The sequence below is a fragment of the Plecotus auritus genome, assembly GCF_963455305.1.
Source record: "Plecotus auritus genome assembly, chromosome: 2".
Classification (NCBI taxonomy): domain Eukaryota; kingdom Metazoa; phylum Chordata; class Mammalia; order Chiroptera; family Vespertilionidae; genus Plecotus; species Plecotus auritus.
In genome coordinates this window covers 197,037,344-197,060,754 of record NC_137771.1, presented here as the reverse complement: position 1 = coordinate 197,060,754, position 23,411 = coordinate 197,037,344, and the positions used below count along the sequence as shown (strand labels likewise).

At 44.4% G+C, this 23,411-nt stretch overlaps 1 protein-coding gene and 1 pseudogene across 2 annotated transcripts; one reads left to right on the top strand and one right to left on the bottom strand.

Annotated features, from left to right (window-relative positions):
* Positions 1-3,128: 3,128 nt before the first annotated feature.
* On the bottom strand, positions 3,129-3,915 carry LOC308241304 (small ribosomal subunit protein eS4-like; annotated as a pseudogene). Its single transcript has one exon. The product of its transcript is annotated as a small ribosomal subunit protein eS4-like (transcript).
* Positions 3,916-7,548: 3,633 nt separating this feature from the next.
* Positions 7,549-23,020, top strand: CLDN11 (claudin 11). The gene is made up of 3 exons (XM_080655127.1): positions 7,549-8,017; positions 11,340-11,504; positions 21,756-23,020. The coding sequence occupies exons 1-3, from the start codon at positions 7,792-7,794 to the stop codon at positions 21,986-21,988; spliced, it is 624 nt and encodes a 207-aa protein (XP_080511253.1). The 5' UTR covers positions 7,549-7,791; the 3' UTR covers positions 21,989-23,020.
* Positions 23,021-23,411: the final 391 nt, after the last annotated feature.

The window sequence follows — 23,411 nt, the reverse complement described above, 5'->3', positions numbered from 1 at the left end:
GAATCAGGAGGAGGACTCGCACCAGACACTGAATCTGCCAGTTGGTGCCTTGATCTTGGATTTCCAGCCTCCCAAACTGTGAGAAATAAGTTTCTGTTGTCTCTAAACCACCCGATCTGTGGTATTCTGTTATTGCAGCCGGAACCAGCTGAGAGAGTAGCCTGGTGAAACTCCGAGGCTCACAAATTCAATCTCTCTCTTTTTGAACCCTTCCAGTCAGCTCCACTGCACAGATGTGTATCGAGCACTTTTATGTTTTCTAGGTACTGTGCCACACTCAGGTTTCAGTGATCAGAAAAACAGACAAAACCCCAAGACTCACAGGGCATTTCATTTTTTAGAGCTGTGTTTGATACCTTTGCACACACTATGAACTTGTACTACAATGTTCCTAAAAATGTGTATGTATGTGGGATTTTCATATTATCAAATATTAAATTAGCCAGAGGAATTTATCCTTCAAATGGAGGTCTTTTTCAAAGCACTTTACTTTTCACTGAATAATCTGACCTAAATAATTTCATACATGTCCTCTGTTTTCATATGTTTGGTTTCTTAAAGAGATGCATCTTTTTTTATATATGAAGAAAGTTTTCACAAAGAAATGTACACTTCATTTGGGTCTAATAATTGCACAGGTGAAATGTGGGAAGTTGCCATTAATCTTGTTTCTTTTACACAGAAAATGCTTTACCCGCCATGCAATGATAAAAGACAACCACTAGTAGTCACTGTGAGCCCACTCCTTTGTCCCAAGCTTTGCTTTCAACGTGGGCTTGCCATGCTTGCAGCGAACACATTTGCCAGTGCAACATGATCACACATTAGTTTGACCATTTTTGGATAATTTTTAGGCAAATGGGAGAACATTTAATCAGGTGTTTTCCTTTGTTTAGTACACATCTGGGGTTTAGAGCATTGACTGGCTCTCTAAGCCTTCCCTTTAAATATCTTCAAATAAGAGTAAGATTAAGGAATTTATGCTCAAGTCATAGGAAAGATGCTTACATTTTTTTCATAATGGAAAGACTATCGGACCTAAGGTCGGAAGACCTAGTGTCATGTCTCAGGTATATCTAACTAGTTCTGTTATATGCTGCAGAAATGTGAAGACAAGAGAGAAAATGACTGGAAAGACCTTTTTCTGAAAGTTCTGAGCACTGAGAGACTGACAATTAGCAGAGTGTTTGGGATGGTGGCAGACCTGGAATGTCAGTTGGTTAAACGAGGCCATGTGGGAAGCCAGATTCTAATCACAGGGAGGCGTTGGGAAGTAGAGTCACAGCCAAGGAATGTGGGTGATTTTAAGGAAAGTCTCTCAGCTAAGATAGCTTGAGGGACTTCCCCACTATACACAGAGCCTTGCCAAAGGGACCGCATCCTCGCCACCACACGGTCTCCTGTGGATAGCAGAGGATTCTCATGGCCTCTGTCTGCTATTGGTTCCCAGTTCCTTATGCTTCCCTGACTGCCCCACTTACTTTTCAGTGGACGTTCTCTCTCTCTCCTTATGGCTAATTCATTGAAAAGGTTATGCTTTGCTGGTCTCCTTTGAGTGGCCATTTGTATATCTGTGCTGCGATCATTTAGACATTCATTTTATGGTTTCTCTCCCATTAATAGGTAATTATTTTTGCTTTAGCTTCTATCAAAGGCAACTCACATTTTCAATTGCTCTATATTGCTTATGAATAACACTAACTGTGGCTATTAATTAATTAATTAATTAATTAATATATTTTTATTGATTTCAGAGAGGAAGGGAGAGGGAGAGGGAAAGGGAGAGAAAGATATAAACATCAATGATGAGAGAGAATCATTGATCAGCTGCCTCCTGTATGTCCCCCACTTGGGATCGAGCCTGCAACCCTAGCATGTGCCCTTGACTGGAATCAAACCCAGGACCTTTTAGTCCACAGGGCGACACTCTATCCATTGAGCCAAACCGGCTAGGGCATGGTTAATATTTATTAGTGTCCATCAATGCTGGATACTGTGCTATGCACTTTGTGTAAATTATCCCACTTAATTCTTACAATAACACTGTAGGGGCATCTGCTGTCCCCACTGTGTAGATGAAGAACCTGAGAGTTGCAAAGGTTAAGGGACAGCCCAAGTGATGAAGTCAGAATATGAACTCAGGAGGTTCCATTCCAAGATCTTAACCACTTGACAGACAACTCTTTCTGCCATTCAGTGCCTGAGTTCTGAAGTCTGGCTTTATTATTATTATTTTTATGTTTTAGAGAGAGGAAGGGAGAAGGATAGAGAGATAGAAACATTGATGAGAGAGAGGAATATTATTGATTATTGGCTGCTTCTTGCACGCCCCCTACTGGGGATCGGGCTGAATCTGAGACCTCTTGGTTCCTGGGTTGATGCTCAACCACTGAGCACACTGGCTGGGCTGAAGTCTGGCTTTACAAATACCTCTGTATGTGTGACCTGTGGGTGATCTGGGCATTGTTGAATTCTTACTGGTTGAATTTTTTTTGTTTGTTTGTTTTAATAGTCTTTATTTTTTAAAGTAATTTTACACTTACAGAAAAATTAAGATAGTACAGAGCTGTCATATACTTGGCATCAGTTTCACCAATTACTAACATCCTACAGTGGTATGGTGTATTTGTTACATTTAATAAACCATTATTAATACATTATCATGAACTAAAATCTATATTTGCATTTCAATTGCAATTACATAAACAGTCAAAACAAAACTATTTATTTTGCTAGAAACCTACAAACTCAAATATACATTGAAAATACATCAGAGTAATTGCTTATGCAGCTATGAGATAGGAAGTAAGAAATGTGACTAAAAGGGAATAAACAAATAAATGAAATAAGAGCTTTTCAGGGCTGATGGCTGGTTACAAAGTGTAAAGTACAATGAACGAACTCAGGTATATTAAAAAAGGAAGAGGCTGAAGTGAGAATGACTTTAGGGTAAGGGACTGTCATATTCATTTAGCTGTTAAGTCCCATAGGAAAGGGGAATGAAATTTAGGTTATGAATTATTAGCATCTTAATGGGCATGTCCATTTCCTCCATCTTCTTCCCCCCTCCCCCGCCGATGCATTATCTTTAATTAAGTACAAGACTCTCCTAATCATGTCACGTCAGCTCATTTCACCAGCTGTTTGGCTGCCAGTCTCTTGTCTCTCTCTTCAGCGATGGTGAGGTGAATACCCTTTCTATGGGGAAGGGAAATCCATGGTTTGTGGCCTTTGCCGATAACAAAAATGTTGGAGAGTGGTGTAGCAAAGCTATTGCCAGTGGCATCTTTGACATGAACTAGGTCAAAAGAACAAGGGTGTTTCTCTCTGTTGGTGATTACAACAATTCTTCCCAGATTGGCACCTCCGGTGATCATACACAGGTTACCGGTGTCAAACTTGATGAAATTGGTAATTTTGCCAGATTCCAAATCAATCTGAATGGTGTTGTTCACCTTGATGAGGGGATCAGGGTAGTAGATGGTGCGAGCATCCTGGGTCACCAGATGAGGGATTCCCTTTGTGCCCACAAAGATCTTCCTCACTTTGCACAGCTTGTACTTGGCCTCCTCAGGTGTGATACGATGAACAGCAAAATGACCCTTGGTGTCATAGACCAGACAGAAATTCTCTCTTATCAATGCTGATGACATCCATAAAACCAGCAGAGTAGGTTATATCGGTTCGGACCTTGCCATCAATCTTAATGAACCGCTGCATGCAGATCTTCTTTACCTCATCTCCTATTTAGGGCATACTTAAGTCTATTTCTTAGGAAAATGATGAGAGGGAGACATTCTCTCAGCTTGTGAGCAATGGTACATGGACGAGGAGCAAAACACCGGTCAGTTTATCCAGCAGCCAATGCTTTGGAGTTGCTACACGCTTCAGATACTTCTTGGGACCACGAGCCATGGCTGCACTAGGCACGGAAAGAGGACTCTCTTTTTGCTAGTAAAAAGAAAATGAAGTTTATGAAAAGAAAGTAGTCACCTGCCGTGCCTTGGTCTCCGACGCAATGGTGTCTCACACAATGGTGTCTGCCGCCCTCACTGGTTGAGTTTTTATCATTAGAATGTTAAATGCTGATGGAGTCACAAGAGTGCAGATTTTATAACTGCCCTTTCAATGAAATGATGTTGCTTGGGTTTTATATTTTATGTTGTACTTAGTACAATAGCTATTTTTTTAAAGTTGTAAGGAAATATCTGAAAACATTCAGGTCAATAGACCCTGGTGATGAAATGCTCTTAAACACAATGAATAGATCACTAATAAAATAGTTTCCACAATCAAACTTGTAGGAATACAGGAAGAACACAGCAAGAGTTTTAAATTATCATATTATAACTAGTGGCCTGGTGAGCGAAATTCGTGCACATTAAAAGGGAATTAATTAGAGAAAATAATTTAATATTGCTATTTGCCCTTTCTCTATAATAGAAGTGTCAGAGATGAAAGAAAATTAGTAAAATGTATATGAAAACCTTCCTCCTGTCAGTCTGGGGCGCACCATGGGACCCAGAGTCAAGTCCCCGCCCACCCACATCCACCTCAAAATCGCGTGAGACCCAGACTTGGCCGTCCCCCCAAATTGGGCAAGATCCAGACCCGGCCAGTCCCACCCTTGTCAAGCCCCACCAGGCAGGGGACATAGCCTCAGGTCCCTTGGCCCAGCGCCAGAATGGGGGGGCGTGCCTTGAGGTCCCCCATCAAGCCCTGCCAGGTGGGGGACATGGCCAGAGATCCCCTGTCAAGCCCCGCTGGGTGGGGGGCGTGGCCTGAGTTCCCCTGACCCAGCACTGGGGGTACACCTTGAGGTCCCCTATCAAGCCCCGCCAGGCAGGGTGGTGTAGCCTCAGGTCCCCTGGCCCGGTGCTGGGGTGGGGGGCACGGCCTGAGGTCCTCTGGCCTGGTGCCGGGGTGGGGGGCATGGCTTGAAGTCCCCTGTCAAGCCGCACCTGGTGGGGGGCACGGCCTGAGGTCCCCCGTCCTGGCGCTGGGGCAGGGGGAGCAGTCTGAGGTCCCCTAGCCCAGCATCAGGACAGGAAGCGCACCTTGAGGTCCCCTATCAAGCCCTGCCAGGTGTGGGGCATGGCCTGAGGTCCCTGCTGATTGCTTGTTAAGGCTCCTTATGGGAACTTGGCCTCAGCTGTGGGTGCAGCCATCTTTGTGACAGAGTGATGGTAAATTAGCATATTCCCTCTTTATTAGATAGGATAATGTTAGCCCAGGTTTATTGAGCACTTACTTTGTATCAAACATTGTATTAAGCTCTATATGTATACTAACTCACATAATCATCAAGAAACCTATGAGGCAGGCACTATTTTTATTTTCATTTTACAAATGAGAAAATTGGGGCCCAAAAAGATGAAGTAACTTGGTCCCATAGCTAGTTAAGTGGAGCCAGGGTTTGAACGCAGACACCCCAGCTTTCATTCTGACCCCAGTGCTCTCCTTAGTGATTATGGTGGCCCTTGTACTTGTCACTCTGTCATCTATTACAGACCTTTTCTTTTTGTGCACTTGACTTCTTTGGGGTCTCCTTCAGGCCAGTCTTCCCTAAAAGTAGAAGACATGGTGATTTGCCCTGATCCCGGCACTGGGGATAGCTACAGGAAAGCTCAGTACCTATGATTTATGACACATGTCTTAGAGTGCTGAGTAGGAAGTTCTTGTGCTTGATGAACTCTTTCACATCTTTAAATCTCATGATTGGTGATAGATATAATAAGACTAGAGGCCCGGTGCACAAAAATGGCACACTCGGGGTGGGGGTGGAGTCCCTCAGCCCAGCCTGTGTCCTCTTGCAATCTGGGACCCTCAGGGGGACATCCAACTGCCAGGGATCCCTGCAGGATTGGGCCTAAACTGGCAGTCGGACATCCCTCTCACAGTCCAGGACTGCTGACTCCCAACTGCTCACCTGCCTGCCTCATCGCCCCTAACTGCCTCTGCCTGCCTGCCTGATCACCCCTAACCAACTCTGCCTGCCTTCCTGATGCACCTAACTGCTCGCCTGACAGATCTCCCCTAACCACTCTGCCTACCTGTCTGATTGCCCCTAACCACTCGCCTGACTGCCTGTTCACCCCTAACCGCCTCTGCCTCGTCCCCCCCTCCCCGCCACAGCTTCATTGGAAAGGACATCCGGAAAGATGTCCAGAAGGTTGTTTGGCTATCCAGTATAATTAGCATATTATGCTTTTATTATTATTATTTTAAAAATATATTTTATTGATTTTTTACAGAGAGGAAGGGAGAGGGAGAGAGAGTTAGAAACATTGATGAGAGAGAAACATCTACCAGCCGCCTCCTGCACGCCCCCCACTGGCGATGTGCCTGCAACAAAGGTACATGCCCTTGACTGGAATCAAACCTGGGACCCTTGAGTCCTCAGGCAGAGGCTCTATCCACTGAGCCAAACTGGTCAGGGCATATGCTTTTATTATTATAGATATGCACTTTGTTTCAAAGGGAGTTAAAGCTGTTTAATATAAATGTAGCCTAAGGAGGACTTCTCTACATGATAAAAAGGTGCATATAATGGGCCCTATTTGAATTCCTGGAGAGGAGGTGGTTTAATGTTGATGATGATAGCTTACATTTGTAGAGCACCCTGGGCCAGGCAGTATTCTCTGTAGAGTGCAGATATTAACTTATTTACAGTGAGCCCAGAGCAGTCAGCCCAGCTTTTAATGTGTCAGAAATGGGATATGTGAGCCCTTTAGTAATTTTCAGGAAGTGGTAACCAGGAATGGTTAGTGGGAGGGTGGGTGGTGAGATGGGCCCTTGGAGTCTACTTCTTCCTAGCTGTGTGAAGTGTGCAACTTATCCTCTCTCATGCCCATTCTTCATGCCTATTATGTGTCAACAGTTATGCCTACCATAAAGGGGTTTTAGGAGAATTATTTAATGAGATATTTTACGAGATAATACATAAATATAAATGCATGCACAAAAGTGCACGACACAGCTGGATAAATGTGAGTCGCTTGTGTTATCACTATTATTATGGTCATGGCAGCTCTGATGATTTGGGGCTAGAGAAAGTATCATTTTCTTTCTACTACTAACTATGGTTTACTGAATGCTTTGCGTCTGCTCCTCAGGGCAATTCCCAGCTCATCAGTAACTAGTAGAACTCAGCGGAGGGACTGTACTGGGAGCCCTCGGGAGGACTGCCTTCCCTGCTTTCCGGTGGGAAGAAGTTAAGGAGGGATGGAGCGTAGCGGACACCCGAGGACAGAGATGAGAGAGGCAACAAGAGGAGAAATAATTCCCGGCAACATAGAACCTGCGCCTGACGCGCGAGCCCTCTGGGCGCTCTGCACGTCTTGGACTTGGGTAGAATTCTTTTACTTTCCAACACTGACTGCAAGACGCCCGCGGGGCCGGGCTGTGTGATTGTCCAACTCCCTATCCCGCTGCCCTCCACACCAGACCCCGGCCGGCGATTGGCCGGCCCGACCCAGGGCCGTCACCGATTGGTGCTCCCGGCCCGGGCTACGGGGTTTAAAGAGGGGGGGCGGGGGCGCGCTGCCCAGCCGCACTCCAGTCCGCGTTGCGCGCGGGTCGCTGTCCCAGCCGTGCGCTCCCTCGTCGCGCCGACGGAGCTAGGCTCGCACCCTCTCGTGGCCTGACACCGCCTCCAGCGTCCCGCAACTGGCCGTCGAGGGCCAGCGGCTCGCGAGCGCGGGAGAGGGAGGACCAGGGTGGGCGCCGTCCAGCCCGGGGCGCGGGCACAGCTAGTGAGGGCCGAGGCGCGGGGACGCCGGGGTGGCTGCGATGGTGGCCACGTGCCTGCAGGTTGTGGGCTTCGTCACGAGCTTCGTGGGTTGGATCGGTATCATCGTCACCACGTCCACCAATGACTGGGTGGTGACTTGCGGCTACACCATCCCGACGTGCCGCAAGCTGGATGAGCTGGGCTCCAAGGGGCTGTGGGCTGACTGCGTCATGGCCACGGGGCTGTACCACTGCAAGCCCCTGGTGGACATCCTCATCCTGCCGGGTAAGGACCCCCGCCTTGCAAGGGGCTGTCCCCAAACCCTCATCCTCTGGGCAGGCTGGGAGGGGGGCCGCTAGACAAAACATTCTGAGGGCGCCTATTGGGCCTATTTTGACACCTGAGTCCCACCTTGCTGTAGTGGAATTAGGCAGTGGCGAACTTGACCTCTCAGCCTCAGCTCTCTTATCCGGAATTCGGGAAGAGAGGGGTGGCCACTGGCCCAGGCACCCTGGAACGTTAATGACCTGAGACGTAGACACATAGCAGAAACTCAGTCCATGTTAATGATCGTCTCCTCGCCCGCCCCACGCTCCCACTGTCGCCTGAGCAGAAGGACTTCATTTCCCGGCCAGGCCTCCTCGCCAGGTGCCCTGCCTTCCCGTTAGATTCTATCCTCAGAGGCGAGATGGAGAGAGAGAAACGCAACCATTCCAGCGAGTTTCCCTGTCCTCGCGGGACGGGCGACACGCTCTGGCAAGTCAGGGCCCACTGGCTTCGCTGGGTCATTTCCCGCAGCCCCCGGAGCCCGTCTTACCTCCCCACCCGTGCCCCCGCCGTGCGAGCATCTGCCTGCTCTGCTCAGCCTCCCGCCTCCGCACCGCTCCCGCGCGCTCCCGGCGCCTAGGTGAGAGCCGGCGCTCCTGGAGGGCCACTGGGCTCCCTCCCGGAAAGGCCCACCGCCCAGGGTCGCCCCCTCCCGGCCAGCTGTATCTCAGAACGGGGAGAGGAGGGAGTGACGCCGCCCAGGGGTCCCATCGCCACTGGCAGCCTGGTTGGCAAAGTCTGGGCAACGGTTCCAATTCAGATTTAAACCTCGAGCCAGCTGGGTGATTGGCGAGGTCGCGGGTGCCCCTTCCGGGTTTTGCTCTGAATCTCTGCCCTGCCCGGCGGGTGTATCGGCCCTGGCCAATAGAACATGATTGTCTGATGTCCCGCAGGGCCCCTGCTCACGTAAAGGCATGAGGCATATCCCGATTTCCTTAACAAGCGAAGTAACTCGGCCCACGCCGCCCGTCTGAGAGCCGATTCGTGCGCGCGCGCGCGCGCGCGTGTGTGTGTGTGTGTGTGTGTGTGTTTCCTCTTGGATGAGCCTTTCTGATGACCCCTGAAGCCTCCCTTAATTAGTCCTTGTCGTCGGAATCAACCACCACCCCCACTTCCTCCTTGCTGCTCTGGTTTTGGTTCTTACCCATTCCTGCGCATTTTGACTTGATTTTTGCTCATGTTCCTAAGTCCCCGTCTCCTGCTGCATTTGGAATTCCTGAAGATAGAAGCGGCTTCCTACTTCCCTTGCATCCCCTCCTGGAACCAGCATTGCTCTGGCACACAGCAGGGGTGAACAATGCTCGCCAGGCCTCCATTCACTATCCATCTTGGGCTTTTAGAATGACAGAGTTCCGGGAACCCACGTGTGGACCCAGCTTCACCTAATGCTGGTGTAGGCAGACCGTGGTCATATTCTGATCCTGTGCTGGATCCCGTGCTCACAGTCTGGGTGATTTGAACAAGTGACTAACCTCTGAGAATCCCAGTTGTCTTCTTTTAAAAATTAAAATCAAACCAACCCCCTATCTTTCAGGGTTGCTTTGAGGATTAAACGAGATGAGAAATGTAAAACTCTTCTGATATAGTAGATGCTCTATAAAAGGTAGCTATAATTTTTTGTTAAAAGCTGGGCAAGATATTTGTAGGAACCTTTGAAGCATAAAACGATTCCCTGCTTCCTTTCCTTGAAATTAAGTTTACTAAGCAGTCAGTGCTGAGTGGTTTATTTTCAAAGAACATAGACCCTCTGACCGAGGGGAGTGCATTTTAGGGAGGGCTTAATCCTTCCTGCTTTCCCTGTTCCTTGTACTTTGGGTGGGGACAGGGACAGAGCTCAGTCTCCATCTTTGATTTCCAGACATGGCCTTGACACATAGCACATGGACAGCCTGCATCATGAATTGCAGAACCTCAGTTTCTAGCCAACCATGTGTCAGCCCTGGCTCTCCTACAAGCTGGGGGAGCTGGAGGGGGGGGGGGGAGGCATAGGGCTGCGGTCAGAGATCCTGCCTCAGACTTCCTGTGGGTGCTCTCTTGGGATGTTCAAGTCAATAGCTATTTGGTTGATTAGTTACCTTTAATTCATAAGAAGCTGGGATGGACAATGGTCCGAAGCATACCCTTGTGGAGTCTGAATTCTGGCAGGGCATATCCTGCTAAGAGACAGTGTTGCAATTGCATTTTGGGGCACAGGGCAGGCTGGCCAGATTTGGTCTGAGGGTCTGGGCAAATGAGGCTCGCTTTTTGACTTTGTCATTAACTCTGCCTCTTGGAGGCCATGCCACTAGCTCCAGTTTGCTCTGAGCCAAAAAGAGAGAGTAATAAATACAGCCTTTTTTTTTTTTTTTTTTTTTTTTTTTTTTTTTTTTTTTTTTTTTTTTTAAGGAGGGAGAGTGTCTTAATGAGAAACAATGTATTTAAGTTTGTCAGCTTCTTCCAGTATCTTGTCAGACTTATTTTACATAAATATTGCACAGATTGTAATCTGTTTCTTAATAAAGTTGTTACCTGGCATTTTATATGACAGTATAAAGCCCTGGTAGTTTTGCTCCTCTCTTATTATTCAACTCAGGTATTCTTTCATTTATAACTGTATGTTTACATCGTCTATTGTGAGCACTGTGTTAACTCCAGGTGTCTGCCCTCTAGGAATCAGTGGGGCTGGAGGGATGCCTTTAAAGTGATGATAATGGAATAATAACACCAATTAATCATAGCTAACCTTTTTAGTGTACTTAGCATGTGCTAGGCACTGTTCTAAGCACTGCATGAATTAACTAATTTAATCTTAGTTGAATTCTTTTAGAGAAATGTAGGTACTATTATTATTTCACTCTTTAATTGAGGACACAGCAGTTCAGTAACTTGCCCAAGGTCATACAGGTTGAGTATATCAACAAGAGACTGGAACCAATAGCCCATCCCTCACAGAAGGCTTTTTAGAAGATCTGAGTTTTATTCTGAATCGTTCACAAGGTGATAGAATAATTGGACTCTTGGCCCCTTCATCCTGGAAGTTTGGACAAGTGGCCTAAACCTGGGATCGGATCCCCATTCAGTCTCTCCAGCCCTCAACCTCCTTTTTTTTTTTTTTTTTTTTGTCATAGAATCACTTTAAAAGTTGAACATGTGACGTGGTCATGGACAACATTTAACTCCTTTTAAGTCCTGGAATGGGCAAGAGGGAGGAAGGCAAGTGGTAACGACTTCCCGAGAGGCAGGATTCAGGACCCAAGGGATCCCTTGGTCTAACCCGCCCTGTCTGCTCTCTTGCTTGTAGGCTACGTGCAGGCCTGCCGAGCCCTGATGATTGCAGCCTCAGTCCTGGGCCTGCCGGCCATTCTCCTGCTGCTGACAGTTCTCCCCTGCATCCGCATGGGCCATGAGCCTGGTGTGGCCAAGTACCGGCGGGCCCAGCTGGCTGGGGTTCTGCTCATTCTGCTGGGTAAGACAGCTTTCTGTATGGCACCCAACTCCGAAAAACGTGATGAATGTCAGATCTTCCTGTTGCTTTATCCAGTTTGAGGTGCATGAAAGCAAGCCAAGGAATCCTCTGTGGAATGGAACCCCCTCAATGTGTATCTCTTTATGTTTCATGGGGATAAGTCCTATCTATGGTGGAGGTGGGAAGGGGGAGAGGCAGAGGTCACTGAACATGATCATAAGTTAACAAACAAAAGGCAAAAAAGGATTTTGAGGGTAGGAAATACCTAAGGAAGAGACCAGAAGGGCAGAAAAGGGTTACACAGTGGCCCTTCAGTCAGACTTCACTAGGGAATTCCTTTTTGAAAATACCTGTGCCCAGGTCCCACGGCAGGTTCATTGAGTCAGAATTTCTGGGTATAAAGCCAGTTAATGTATAATGAAAGAATAGAGAAAGAGGAGGGCGATAGAAAAGTAAGATGTTGCCCTAGCTGGTTTGGCTCAGTGAATAGAGTGTCGACCTGTGGACTGAAGGGTCTGGGATTCGAATCCGGTCAAGGGCACATGGCCGAGTTGCAGGCTGGATCCCCAATGGGGGTGTGCACGAGGCGGCCAATCAATGATTCTCTCTCATCATTGATGTTTTTATCTTTCTCTCCCTTTTCCTTCCTCTCTGAAATCAATAAAAATATGTTTAAAAGAAAAAGAAAAGTAAGATGTCGAGAGGGCTAGATCACTAGGTGATAATTCAGTCTTTTATTCATTGAGCACCTGCTGAGTGCCAGGCACCACTGTAGACACTGGGGCGTATTGGAACAATGTCAGTCTATGCTTTGAGAGTACCCAGACATCTAGATAGAGTGTGGCATGTGCTCATCTTAAAGAGCTGCACACACTGTGCACACACATTGGAAGACACCTAAGCCAGACCAGAGGAAGCCAGCAGCGATGGGTTTTGAGAGTTGGAGAGAAGGTGGTCATGGATTGGAGGGAGGGACACTCCTCGCCCAGGAAATGGCATGTGCTTGTTCAGTTTTGCTGATTGCTCCCACACACAGAGGGCTTGATTTAAGCACCTAGGGAGGGTCTTTCTAGCTCCATCCTCTTCAGTGATTTCATTTCTCTCTATTTTTTCCTTGAATGCTAATTTCATTAACACATTCTAAATCCTAATAGAAGACATGAATTTTAAGAACTCTTGTTGTAAAGTGGACTGATACATCATTGAGGAGAAACTGGTGTGCTTATGGGTTAGATATACAGTCAAGGTCTCCTTGGACAAGGAATGCCTGTCCCCAAACTGGTATCAGACTATGTGCTTGAGGGAAATGGGTGAGAGAACAGGGTTCTGTCCGGGTCATTGCCACTTAGTGATGGTCACCCACAGTGACACCAGTAAGATGAGGGGACATGAGAGGTAGCAGCACCTCTTTACAAGATGGCAAAGGGATGGAGGTTTTCAGGGCTTCTGAAGCCACGGAGAATTCTGAGGAGTGGGTTGTGTGTGTGTGTGTGTGTGTGTGTGTGTGTGTGTGTGTTAACAGGAGGGAAAAGACCAGAATACCACTGTGATTTCCAGAAAAGAATCTGGGCATGGACATTTTGGTTGCAGTCACAAAGAATGTGTGTGGGAGTGACACATCAAACATACAATCAGCACCAAGTGCTTCGTCTAACTCACAGGGGTACTTTTAAAAAATATGTTTTTATTGATTTAGAGAGAGAGGAAGGTAGAGGGAGAGAGAAAGAGAGAGAGAGAGACATCGATCAGCTGCCTCCTGCACCCCCCAACCCCCACCGCAGGGGATGCAGTCTGAAACCTTGGGCATCTGGGCATGTGCCCTGACCAGGAATAAAAACGGTGACCTCTCAGTGCATAGGACTGTGCTCAACTGCCTGTCACACTGACCGGGACCACAGGGATACTTTTTGACAGTCAGATCTTTGTATCTGGATTCCCTTTCCGACAGGTAGACCTCAGAAAGCTATACAAGTAAACTGGTGTGTAGAACCAGAAGAAACCCTTCTCATCCTAGACATTTGCCTGTGTCTGTGACTTTCCTCATTCTCACAGAGGTCCGGAAGGCTCTCTCTTGGGCTCTGAGGATGCAGAGCCAAAGCTGGGTCCGTTGTGTTAGGGGTTCCTTTTAGAAATCCTGGCCTTCCATGTAAGTGTCACAGAATATCCATAAGTAAGGGAATACATTAAAAAAACCCCACACAACCAAACTCAAACCCTGTGGAAAATAAAGACAGAAAAGCAAGGCACACATAGACACCTTGGTATTTATAAAATCCCTAAAAGCAACTGAACTGTCCCATTGAATAAGAAGGGTTATTTGAAAATATAACAACCAGTTGTTTGAAACTTTCTTTACCTTTTACAAATGGGGTGAGGAATGTATTCAGAATCATAGAAAGGAAAGCAAAGTGAGGCTGAGTAGTGATGTGAGTTCCTCAGTCTGTTTGCTGCCGATGGAGGAGGTGAGAGATCTGAACCCCAGGGGGGCTGCCCCTCTCTGGCCCCTCACTGTTAGGACTGGAGGGAGGGTACCACCGCTCCTTACCCTCTTGCAGCCTTGCATTTCCAGGGTTACCTGCTTCCTCTTTGATTGCCCCGTCCGGATTTATTTCTCAGGCGTGTCCACCAGCCTTTGGGTTGGCTGTTGTTTGGACTGGAACGAGCTAGCTCTGGAAATGTAAAGCTCATTGTCTCAAGTGTGGCACCTGCTGGTCTCCTCTAGGTTTTCTCTCCACGGAGCCCAAGTGCCTTGTTTTCCCTGTTGGCAGAGGGTGGGAGGAGCGCGAGAGAGTGAAGGCTCCCTTTGTGCTGCTCTGGATTGGCTTCTGTCGCTCTCCCTGGCCGGGAGAAGCCCGTGCTGGGCTCACGCTGGGTTCTGAGGGTCACCCATGGCACTCCAGCTGAGATGTGGTCGCTGACCAAAGGGGGCCAGGTGGAACTGGAAACAGTGTCAAAGTTAATCTTGGTATGGAAATTGTAAACACTGTTAATTAGAATCCGTTTTTTTGTGACCCTGAGGATCTTTAATTATTTTTCCAAAAGCTTAAAACATGTTGTCTGTTGTCCAACAGCTTTATCTTCTGAGCAGAGTAAGTTCAATGATGTGAGGACTTGGTTCCTGCTGTGGGGGAAGGAACAGGAGTCTGGTGCTGCTGGCTTCCTAACCCAAAGTGCAGCTCAGGGAGCTGCAGGCTCCTCAGAGCAGAACACAGCTGAGGCGAGCCGAATGTGGGTTTTTCACAAGCCCCTGCTGAAGCAGGAGACACCTATCTGCACTTTGTCTTATCATTTGGAGTCAGACCAACTACCTGAATCTCGGCTACGCGAACTGGGGCAGTTACTTAGTGTTTATAAACCTTTATATAAGATGAGCACAGCAATGCCTTCCTCTGAGGTTAGTAAGAATAGTGAATTGACATACGTAAGTTCTTTTTTTTTTGAATGAATTTATTGGGGTGACATAGGGCCATAAAACCATATGGGTTTTAAGTGAAAACTACACTTACAAAACATCATCTGCACACTGCATCGTGTACCCATCGCCCAAAGCAAAGTCTCTTTTCTTCCCCATTTATCTCCCCTTTGCCCACCTCCACCTATCCCCCACCCCCTTGCCCTCTGGCTGTCACCACACTGTGGTCTGTGCCTATGGTTTATAAGGTTGTTTTTTGCTTAATCTCTTCACCTTTTTTTCATCCAGCCCCCCAAATCCCCTCCCCTCTGACAGCTGTGAGTCTGTTTCATGTATCCAGGCTTCTGTTTCTATGTTGTTCGTCACTTTATTTTGTTCATTACATTCCACATATAAATGAGAGCATATGGTATTTGTCTTTCTCTGACTGGCTTATTTCACTTAGCATAATAATTTCCAGGTCCAGAGTATAGAGATCAATAGCTGGAGTTTTTTGCTTATCTATAATAATAAAAGCATAATATGCTAATTAGATCGGACATCTTTCCGGACGACCTTCTGGACGAAGCTGGGACTGCGAGGGAAGCCCAGGTCCCGGGTGCTAGAGGGAAGCCAGTGCCAGCAGCCAGAAGAAGGAAAGCATACTCTTGCACGAATTTCGTGCATCGGGCCTCTAGTCCCATTATAAAAAGCCACATTAAGCTACTCAGCTGAAAACACTCAGGCTCAGTTCTGATTCAGTCTAATGATCATCTCACTATAAGTTAGAAAGTACTTGATTTGGGTCTTTCTTGGGGAGATGGGGTAGGAATGGAAAGAAAGGAAATGTATTTTCCTTTTTAATGGAATCATTTAATCTCCTCTCCTTTTTCAAAATATGGTCCCAGGAATCCTATTTGTATTGGAAAAAAGTTGTTTTAACTGAGAACTTACAGGTTAATAATGAAATTGTAGTAAAATAAATGGTGTGTGCAAATGTGCGACAGATTGAGCTTGTCATGCATGCAGAATCAGAAGTCTTATGGGAATGGGAATTCTTGGGTGTTGCCCTTAATTGTGGGGTCTTAAGAGAATTGTTAGAAAAGTCTTCCTCTAAACTCATTAGTTTTATACAGACAAATCCCTAATTTAAATCAAATTTCATATGGATAATGGACAGGATGTGGCATCTTAGTATGGTTGTGGCTTAAAATGATCTTATCAGTAAAATTGGAGGAATTGACTGCTTTGTGAGGTCCCTGGTGTTTCTAAATTCTGTGATTAAAATGAACAAGTAACCATGAGACTGACTTTTAAAAAAGGTTATAGGAAAAAAAAGATAATGATGTATGGAATAGAAATAAAGGGGGAAAAGTGCTGAAAGCAGGCCAGGAAAATAATGTACTCATATATTCCATTGACTTGATGATCGTTGTAAAAATTAGATAGTCATAAAAGTCTACGTAAGAGGAATATGCCTTTTGGCAGCTATGTTTTCTTAAGTCAAAATTTAGAGAATGATAAATGAAAAAGAGAGAAAACTTTTTTCTAGATTCAAGTTATAAGGAAACAATTAATAAATATGAATCTAACCAACAGCTCATTAGAATCTCTTGTTGCCTTGAGTTAACTGGCCTCTTTGTGAAAAGCTGATGCTGATTGCTATTTAGACTGTATGTAATAATACTATGGATTGTAGAAGATGATGTTCAATACATTGTAAAATGTTAAATGGAGGGGGATTTAAATAAGTTTTTATTATGGAAAATTTCAAACATACACAGAGTAGAGAGAATAGTCTAATAAACCACCGTGCACACAAACTTATTCTAAAAATTGATCAAGTCATGGCCAACTGGCTTCAGCCATGTATTTCCCCTTTTCTTCCAGTCCCCAGATTTTTTTGGAAGCAAATCTCAGCTATAATATCAAGGAACATTTTTTTCAGTATTACTAATATAAGCCAGATTAATTTAAGTGATTTTAATGAAAATATTGCTTTCTGTTAGAAATGATGCTTTCAATCCTTCCAGTGCTTCATATTGAAAGTGACAAAACCTGAGAACAGAGGTGCTCATGGCTGGAGGAAGAAATATCAGTCTGGTGTTCTTCTGTCTTTCTGCACCTGTTAGTCTGTTTGTCTATCTGTGGTGTGGCTTTCTCTTTGTTGTTACCTCCAAACATACTGTACCAATTTTATTTTATTTCATCACACTTATTTGTCATCTAATTCCTAAAGGGACTAAAATTATTTCATTATACTGCTCTAAAATTATTTCATTATATTATTCCAAATATTTTCTGTGTTTGGCTACATCAAGATCATTGCTAACTTTTAATAAGGGTGTATTCTATTAATTAAAAAACACCTTTGTATCACATTATTTGAAACTTATCAAGAGAGTCAAACAATTTTATTCAATGAAGAGCAACGATTTTTACTTGTAGAGGACCAAGTCCAGGTGAATCTATATCTACACAGTGAAGCTTTTTTTCTCCCTTCTCTCCTTTTGTTTTTGAAGCTAAGAATATCCCCAATTTTCACCTTGTACTCTCCCCACAAAAGGCAGATTTTTTCGCCCCGGTACAGTTAACTATTGCATTAGCTGAAGGTAGAAAAGAAAACAAATTGAAAAATCAGTATTAAAACTCCCTTGTCCTGTTTTTAGAGACTTAATTTAAAAACACATTCTGTTGACATAAGAGAAAAGCAATGAAAATTCCTTTTATGTTTCTTCAGTTTTCTTTACCTTATAAGTAACTGTGACTTTTAAAGAAAAACATTTACAGAGTTTTTCTTAAGTAACAAGAGGACCTTACAATCTCTCTCTCTCTCTCTCTCTCTCTCTCTCTCTCTCTCTCTCTCAGGTCTTATATGTCTTTAAGAAAGTTAAAAATTATTGCCAGTTCTATTGGTTCACATCTTTTAGTTGAGTAATGACTTGGATTTTTAACTTTATTAAATAAAATAGATCCCCTTTTCCCTTCAAACCACAGCTGAAATTGACTAAATTCTCCTTTTTTAGTTTGTAAACATTCTTCACTGTGAGTTCAATTGAAGGTCACTGTTTCCAGTGAACCTCTCATTTCCTTTCATGTTGTGTGGCGGTCTGTCATCTTTTAGTGGTTTTGATGTGGTTCATCTTTGAGAACCACAGGAATTCCACCCAGAGTTCATTTATCTGCTAGGAAGTAAAGAACCTGCTGGTGTGCATTTGCCTTGTTTTGCCTGGGTTATAAAAGAAGGCAATCTTTAATGAGGTAAGTCATGAGTAAGGTATAATGATTTTGGAAGTCAGTTTTGGTGTGAACAAAGTGGAAAGTAGACTTGAAATGAGACCACCTCTCATTCATCTGTCTGTCTGTCCATTTATTCACCCATTCACTCATCCAGTCCTATAGGTTCATTATTTAAATGTTTAGACATTTTCCTTTTTCTAATAATTATATTGGAATAAAATCTAACAAAACCCTCAAAACACTCAAAATCAAGATTGATGATTACTTTTGGAATATTTATTGAGCCTGATTCTTTCCCTATATGAAGATAACCTTGTGTATTTAGTTTGCTTAGGAAAAGGGGAAGAATTAAATAAAATGAGAGGTAATTTCTAATCTTATTCTACAAAATCTAAACCAAATCTGAAAGTTAGGTTAGGTTTACATGAAATGTGGGGATTGCTTATGTGTGTGTTATGTTTAAATATAAAGAGTAAAAAAATATCAAACTTAATTTAACCATAAGCATACACTGTTGTTTGGAAGCCAGTTAACTATTATAGGCAATATTGGTTTGAGTGAACCAAATCAGTTGTTTGGGAATCAAATCATTTTGTCCTATGGAATTCAGCTTCACACTCCCCTCCTTTTCCCTCTAATCACGCTTGGGTGTTTGAAAGTCCCTATTTTGCTGTCTTTGCCCATAGCAGATGAATTCTCACTTGGGGGTCTAAGGGTTTGTAGCTGGATTGTGTACTGATACAAAGACTAGAGCAGTTCTCTCTGGCCAAAACACTCTAGAAGTTTTTTACTTCTGTCCCTTGCTCTGATAAAGAAAAAAGTCTTTTATCTATGCCTCCCTGAGAGTACGACCATGAGAATAGCCAAGCAGTTCTCAAGAGTGCCGGATTTGGAATCTGTGGCCAGAAAAAGAGAAAGAAAAAGACTTTGCCCTGTATCTCAGGTGTTAAAAGCCCTGGGCTGGAAAGGGGAGATTTGATTAACACTGGTCTTCTTGAGAACTTTCTAGTCACAGAAAGAAAATATATCTCATGGTATCTTATACAAAAACTAGAGGCCTGGTGCATGAAATTTGTGCACAGGGGTGTGTGTCCCTCAGCCCAGCCTGCACCCTCTCCAATCTGGGACCCCTCGAGGGATGTCTGACTGCCCGTTTAGGCCTGATCCCGGTAGGATCGGGCCTAAACGGGCAGTCAGACATCCCTCTCACAATCCAGGACTGCTGGTTCCCAACTGCTCACCTGCCTGCCTTCCTGATTGCCCCTAACTGCTTCTGCCTGCCAGCCTGCTCACCCCCTAACCACTCCCCTGTCAGCCTAATTGATGCCTAACTGCTCCCCTGCCAGCCTGATTGCCCCTAACTGCCCTCCCCTGCGGGCCTGGTCACCCCTAAACTGCCCTCTCCTGCAGGTCTGGTCACCCCTAACTGCCCTCCCCTGCAGGCCTGAGTCCTCCCCAACTGCCCTTCCCTGCAGGCCCAGTCACCTCCGACTTCCCTCCTCTGCCGGCCTGATCACCCCTAACTGCCCTCCCCTGCAGGCTTGATCTCCCCCAGCTTCCTTCCCTTGCAGGCCTGGTCTCTCCCAACTCCCCTCCCCTGCTGGCCTGATCACCCACAACTGCCCTCCCCTGCTGGCCATCTTGTGGTGGCCATCTTGTGTCCACATGGGGGCAGCCACCTTTGACCACATGGGGGCAGCCATCTTGTGTGTTGGAGTGATGGTCAATTTGCATATTACTCTTTTATTAGGATATTACAAAAGCTGGCATGATTGGCCTCACTCTTTAGGAAAAAGGCATCCATTAGAATATGGATAGATTTTAGCTTTTTAGGTAGTCTATATAAACTGAAATATGTGACTAGTTTACAATTAATGGAGTGAATTTAGGCTGTTATCCAATCTGAGCCATTCAAACCCAAATTTACTTTTCCCTCTGACTTCTTCTTGGGATCTATATTTTTTAAGTATAGGAATCACATCTATTTAGGTGTATCTAAACCCAGCTTATGTGGGTATATACTTAACCTGTTTTCAACAAAAACCTATCTTACAAGCTACAAAAAAGGAAACGTGATAGTTTAAAAGGTCTTTGAGAATGGGTAAAGCTTTTCTTTAGTTTAGAACTAATATATGGTGCTATTAGATTTGAGTGTTGTGTTAAAGAAAAATTATATTTCTTCTCTGTGGGTATAGAGGGAAGTTAGAAAATCACTCAGTATGAGTAGAAATCAGAAGAAGCTTGCTGAGTTGAAAGTGACAAGGGTACCCCAGGTAGCAAACATTGAAATACCTTTCTAGAATTTATTGAAGGCTTTATGGCTAACCATTGGAAACCTCATTATTGTTATTATTATTTTGATCTGTCAACCTTAATATGCCATTCTAACTTAAAGCTTTAACTAAAATTTCTGTCCTGCTTATAGTTGTGAAAAATTAGATGTTAACAAAGGAAGTTATGGAGTTACTTTGTCTAGACCTGTGTTGTTCAGTATAGTAGCCACTAGCCACATGTGGTCATTTAAATTTAAATGAATTAAAATTCAGAATTTGCTTTTTCAGTATCATAAGCTTCATGAGAAATGGTCAGTAGCCCAGGTAGCTCATTTCTAACCTATTTGACAGTGCTGGCCTAGAGGTTTAAAGGAGTTTCAAGTCTGTATAGGCTCCTGCTTGCCCTTGTTTTGCTACTTTGTTTAGGAGGAGGGGAAAAACTAAATGAGATAGAGGTGATTTCTTAATTTATTCTTTAAAATCTAAACCAAATCTGAAAGTTAGATTGGTTGGTGCAGGACCATACATTTCTACCATTGTGATCCATGACAGCAAATATTATTACCATAAAATCCTTGGATGGGTAAATTCTTTTGCTCCAAGAACTGTTGACTTGTGTGCTGAGATTTTTGTGATTGTGAACAACATAACACAAATGCAAACTCTTAGCTGAGACTCCACAGATGTCTAGCAATAATTCACCACAGTAAGAGAATTTTCTTAGCTTTTTTAGGTCTTTGTAATGTGGATTGACTAAATTGAAAAAAAAATAGAGTGGGAAATTGAATTGGGCATTATCTTGATTCTCATTTCTGGATAGCTCAGTTCGTCCAGTCATTCCACTGATATACACTGAGCACATACTATGGGCTTCATACGGACTAGCTAAACACTGATTTTACAAAGATAAGACATGTTCCCTGCTGTCAAGGAACTCAGTACTTGGAATGGAAAATAGACATGTAAAGAGATAAATATAACCCAATTAGTTAAGTGCAATAATAGAATTATAACTCTAGATATATAAAGTCAAGATATGTAAACAAATATAAATACATATTTTTGGACTTAAGTGATTTATTACTAGGTTTTTACATTGGAGTTCCTTGTCTCTCACCTGTTGAAAAAGTAAGGACTTATTAGTTTGACACCAGCTTTTGGTCAACTTATTCTACAGATGCAAACCTTTAGGTTCAGATTGTAGGGGGTGGCAGAGCTGTGTGTATGGAGTTTTCTGGAGCTGGTTGGAAGCCAGCGGCATGTGTGTGTGGAGTGAAGTGTATTCCGCCCACTGTGCTTGGTGTGTGATGGGTATGCCCACTCACAGCCTTCTCCATGTCTCCCCAGCTCTCTGCGCCATTGTTGCGACCATCTGGTTCCCTGTGTGCGCCCACCAAGAGACCACCATCGTGAGCTTTGGCTACTCGCTGTACGCGGGCTGGATTGGTGCCATTCTCTGCCTTGTGGGTGGCTGTGTCATCCTCTGCTGCTCTGGAGATGCGCAGGCCTTTGGTGAAAACCGTTTCTACTACTCTTCGGGCTCGAGCTCCCCCACTCACGCCAAGAGTGCCCACGTATAAGAGAGCTGCCGGCCTACCCACGGAGGTGCTGTAGATGCTGGGCCCAGGGCCCTAGGTTTGCTCACCACAGATGGGAGAAGCCCATTCCTCTGTCAGGCTCCGAAGCCAAAGGTCTAGAAAAGCATTCTGTCTGGCATTTTGTAGTCTTAACACCCCCCTCCCATTTTGTTGCCTTAAAAAATAAATCTTTAGCTCAGATAATGCCCACGTGGTTTTCTCATGGTTTTGCCCACTGTTAGCTCTTGGGCATTCTTTTTTGCCCATAAAAATTACACCTCTATGTATTTTCTCTCTCTCTCTTTAAATTTCAGATATCTTGCAAACATTGCTGAGCTGGGTATGGGGGAGAGAAATAAAAAACATTTTTCAAACTGTTGTTACAGATGACACTGGGAGCCTCATAAAGATGCCTCTCTGTTCCCTGCCTCCTCTTCAGCTCTGAGGTCACTTAGTCATAAGCTAGAAAAAGATAGAATTGGGGACATGGGGTGGGGGAGGGAAGGGAGTTGTGGAACTTTCCCTCCATGGGAAAGTTTCCCTTTTTTAAGTTGAGGGCAAAGGGTGGGAAATTTTTTTTTTTTTTTAGTTTGTGATTTTACATTTATCTGTACATATTTTTTCAAGATTGATCATTTTTATAACCATGGTTTTCCTGAAATTCTCAATTCAGTATGAAGGAAATGAACCAAATAGACTTTCATTATATGATAAATAACAGCACACGTAAGTATAACTCTAACTGGCATTCCACAAACGTTTTTGATTTCTAGTTTGTCTGATGTACTTTTTAATTCTACACATGCATATACTTCAACTTAACACATTTTAAAAGCTATTTTCCCCGTCTCTGTTTTTATTCTGTTAGCCATCTTGAAGTGATTACTGTTTAACATAAATTGTACTGTCGAATTTGGCTTTACGGGTGTAAACACTGACGGCGAATCAGTATCTGAGACCCCAGACTCTCCAAACACTCATGGTGCATTTTGTTCCTCAAATGAAATCTGTGCAATAAAATAACAGACTGTCTGCAAAACTGGCCTTTAGTATTCTGTTGTATCCAGAGGTATCGCATATTGATTGTAAACAACTAGAGGGGGAGGCCCATTCCTCTGTCAGGCTCCAAAGCCAAAGGTCTAGAAAAGCATCCTGTCTGGCATTTTGTGGTCTTAACAGCCTCCTCCCATGTTGTTGCCTTAAAAACTTGACTTCATTAGTCTCTAGTACTTTATAGGGAACCTGATCAGTGATGCAAGAACAAGTCATTCTGCACTGCCTTGAATAATTAACAAGTTATATTCTACTCACTGTATCACGGTGGTAATGTGTGGTCATAAAAGTTGTAACCTAGATGCGCTCGTTTCTTAGGTGAGTGGCGTGAAATTAGTGGCATCTTTAAGTCACATATGAATGGGCAGCAATC

Coding starts and splice junctions, on each gene's coding strand:
- CLDN11 (XM_080655127.1), top strand. CDS start 7,792: ATGGTGGCCACGTGCCTGCAGGTTGTGGGCTTCGTCACGAGCTTCGTG. Junction 8,018..11,339: donor GGACATCCTCATCCTGCCGG/GTAAGGACCCCC, acceptor TCTTGCTTGTAG/GCTACGTGCAGGCCTGCCGA. Junction 11,505..21,755: donor GGTTCTGCTCATTCTGCTGG/GTAAGACAGCTT, acceptor ATGTCTCCCCAG/CTCTCTGCGCCATTGTTGCG.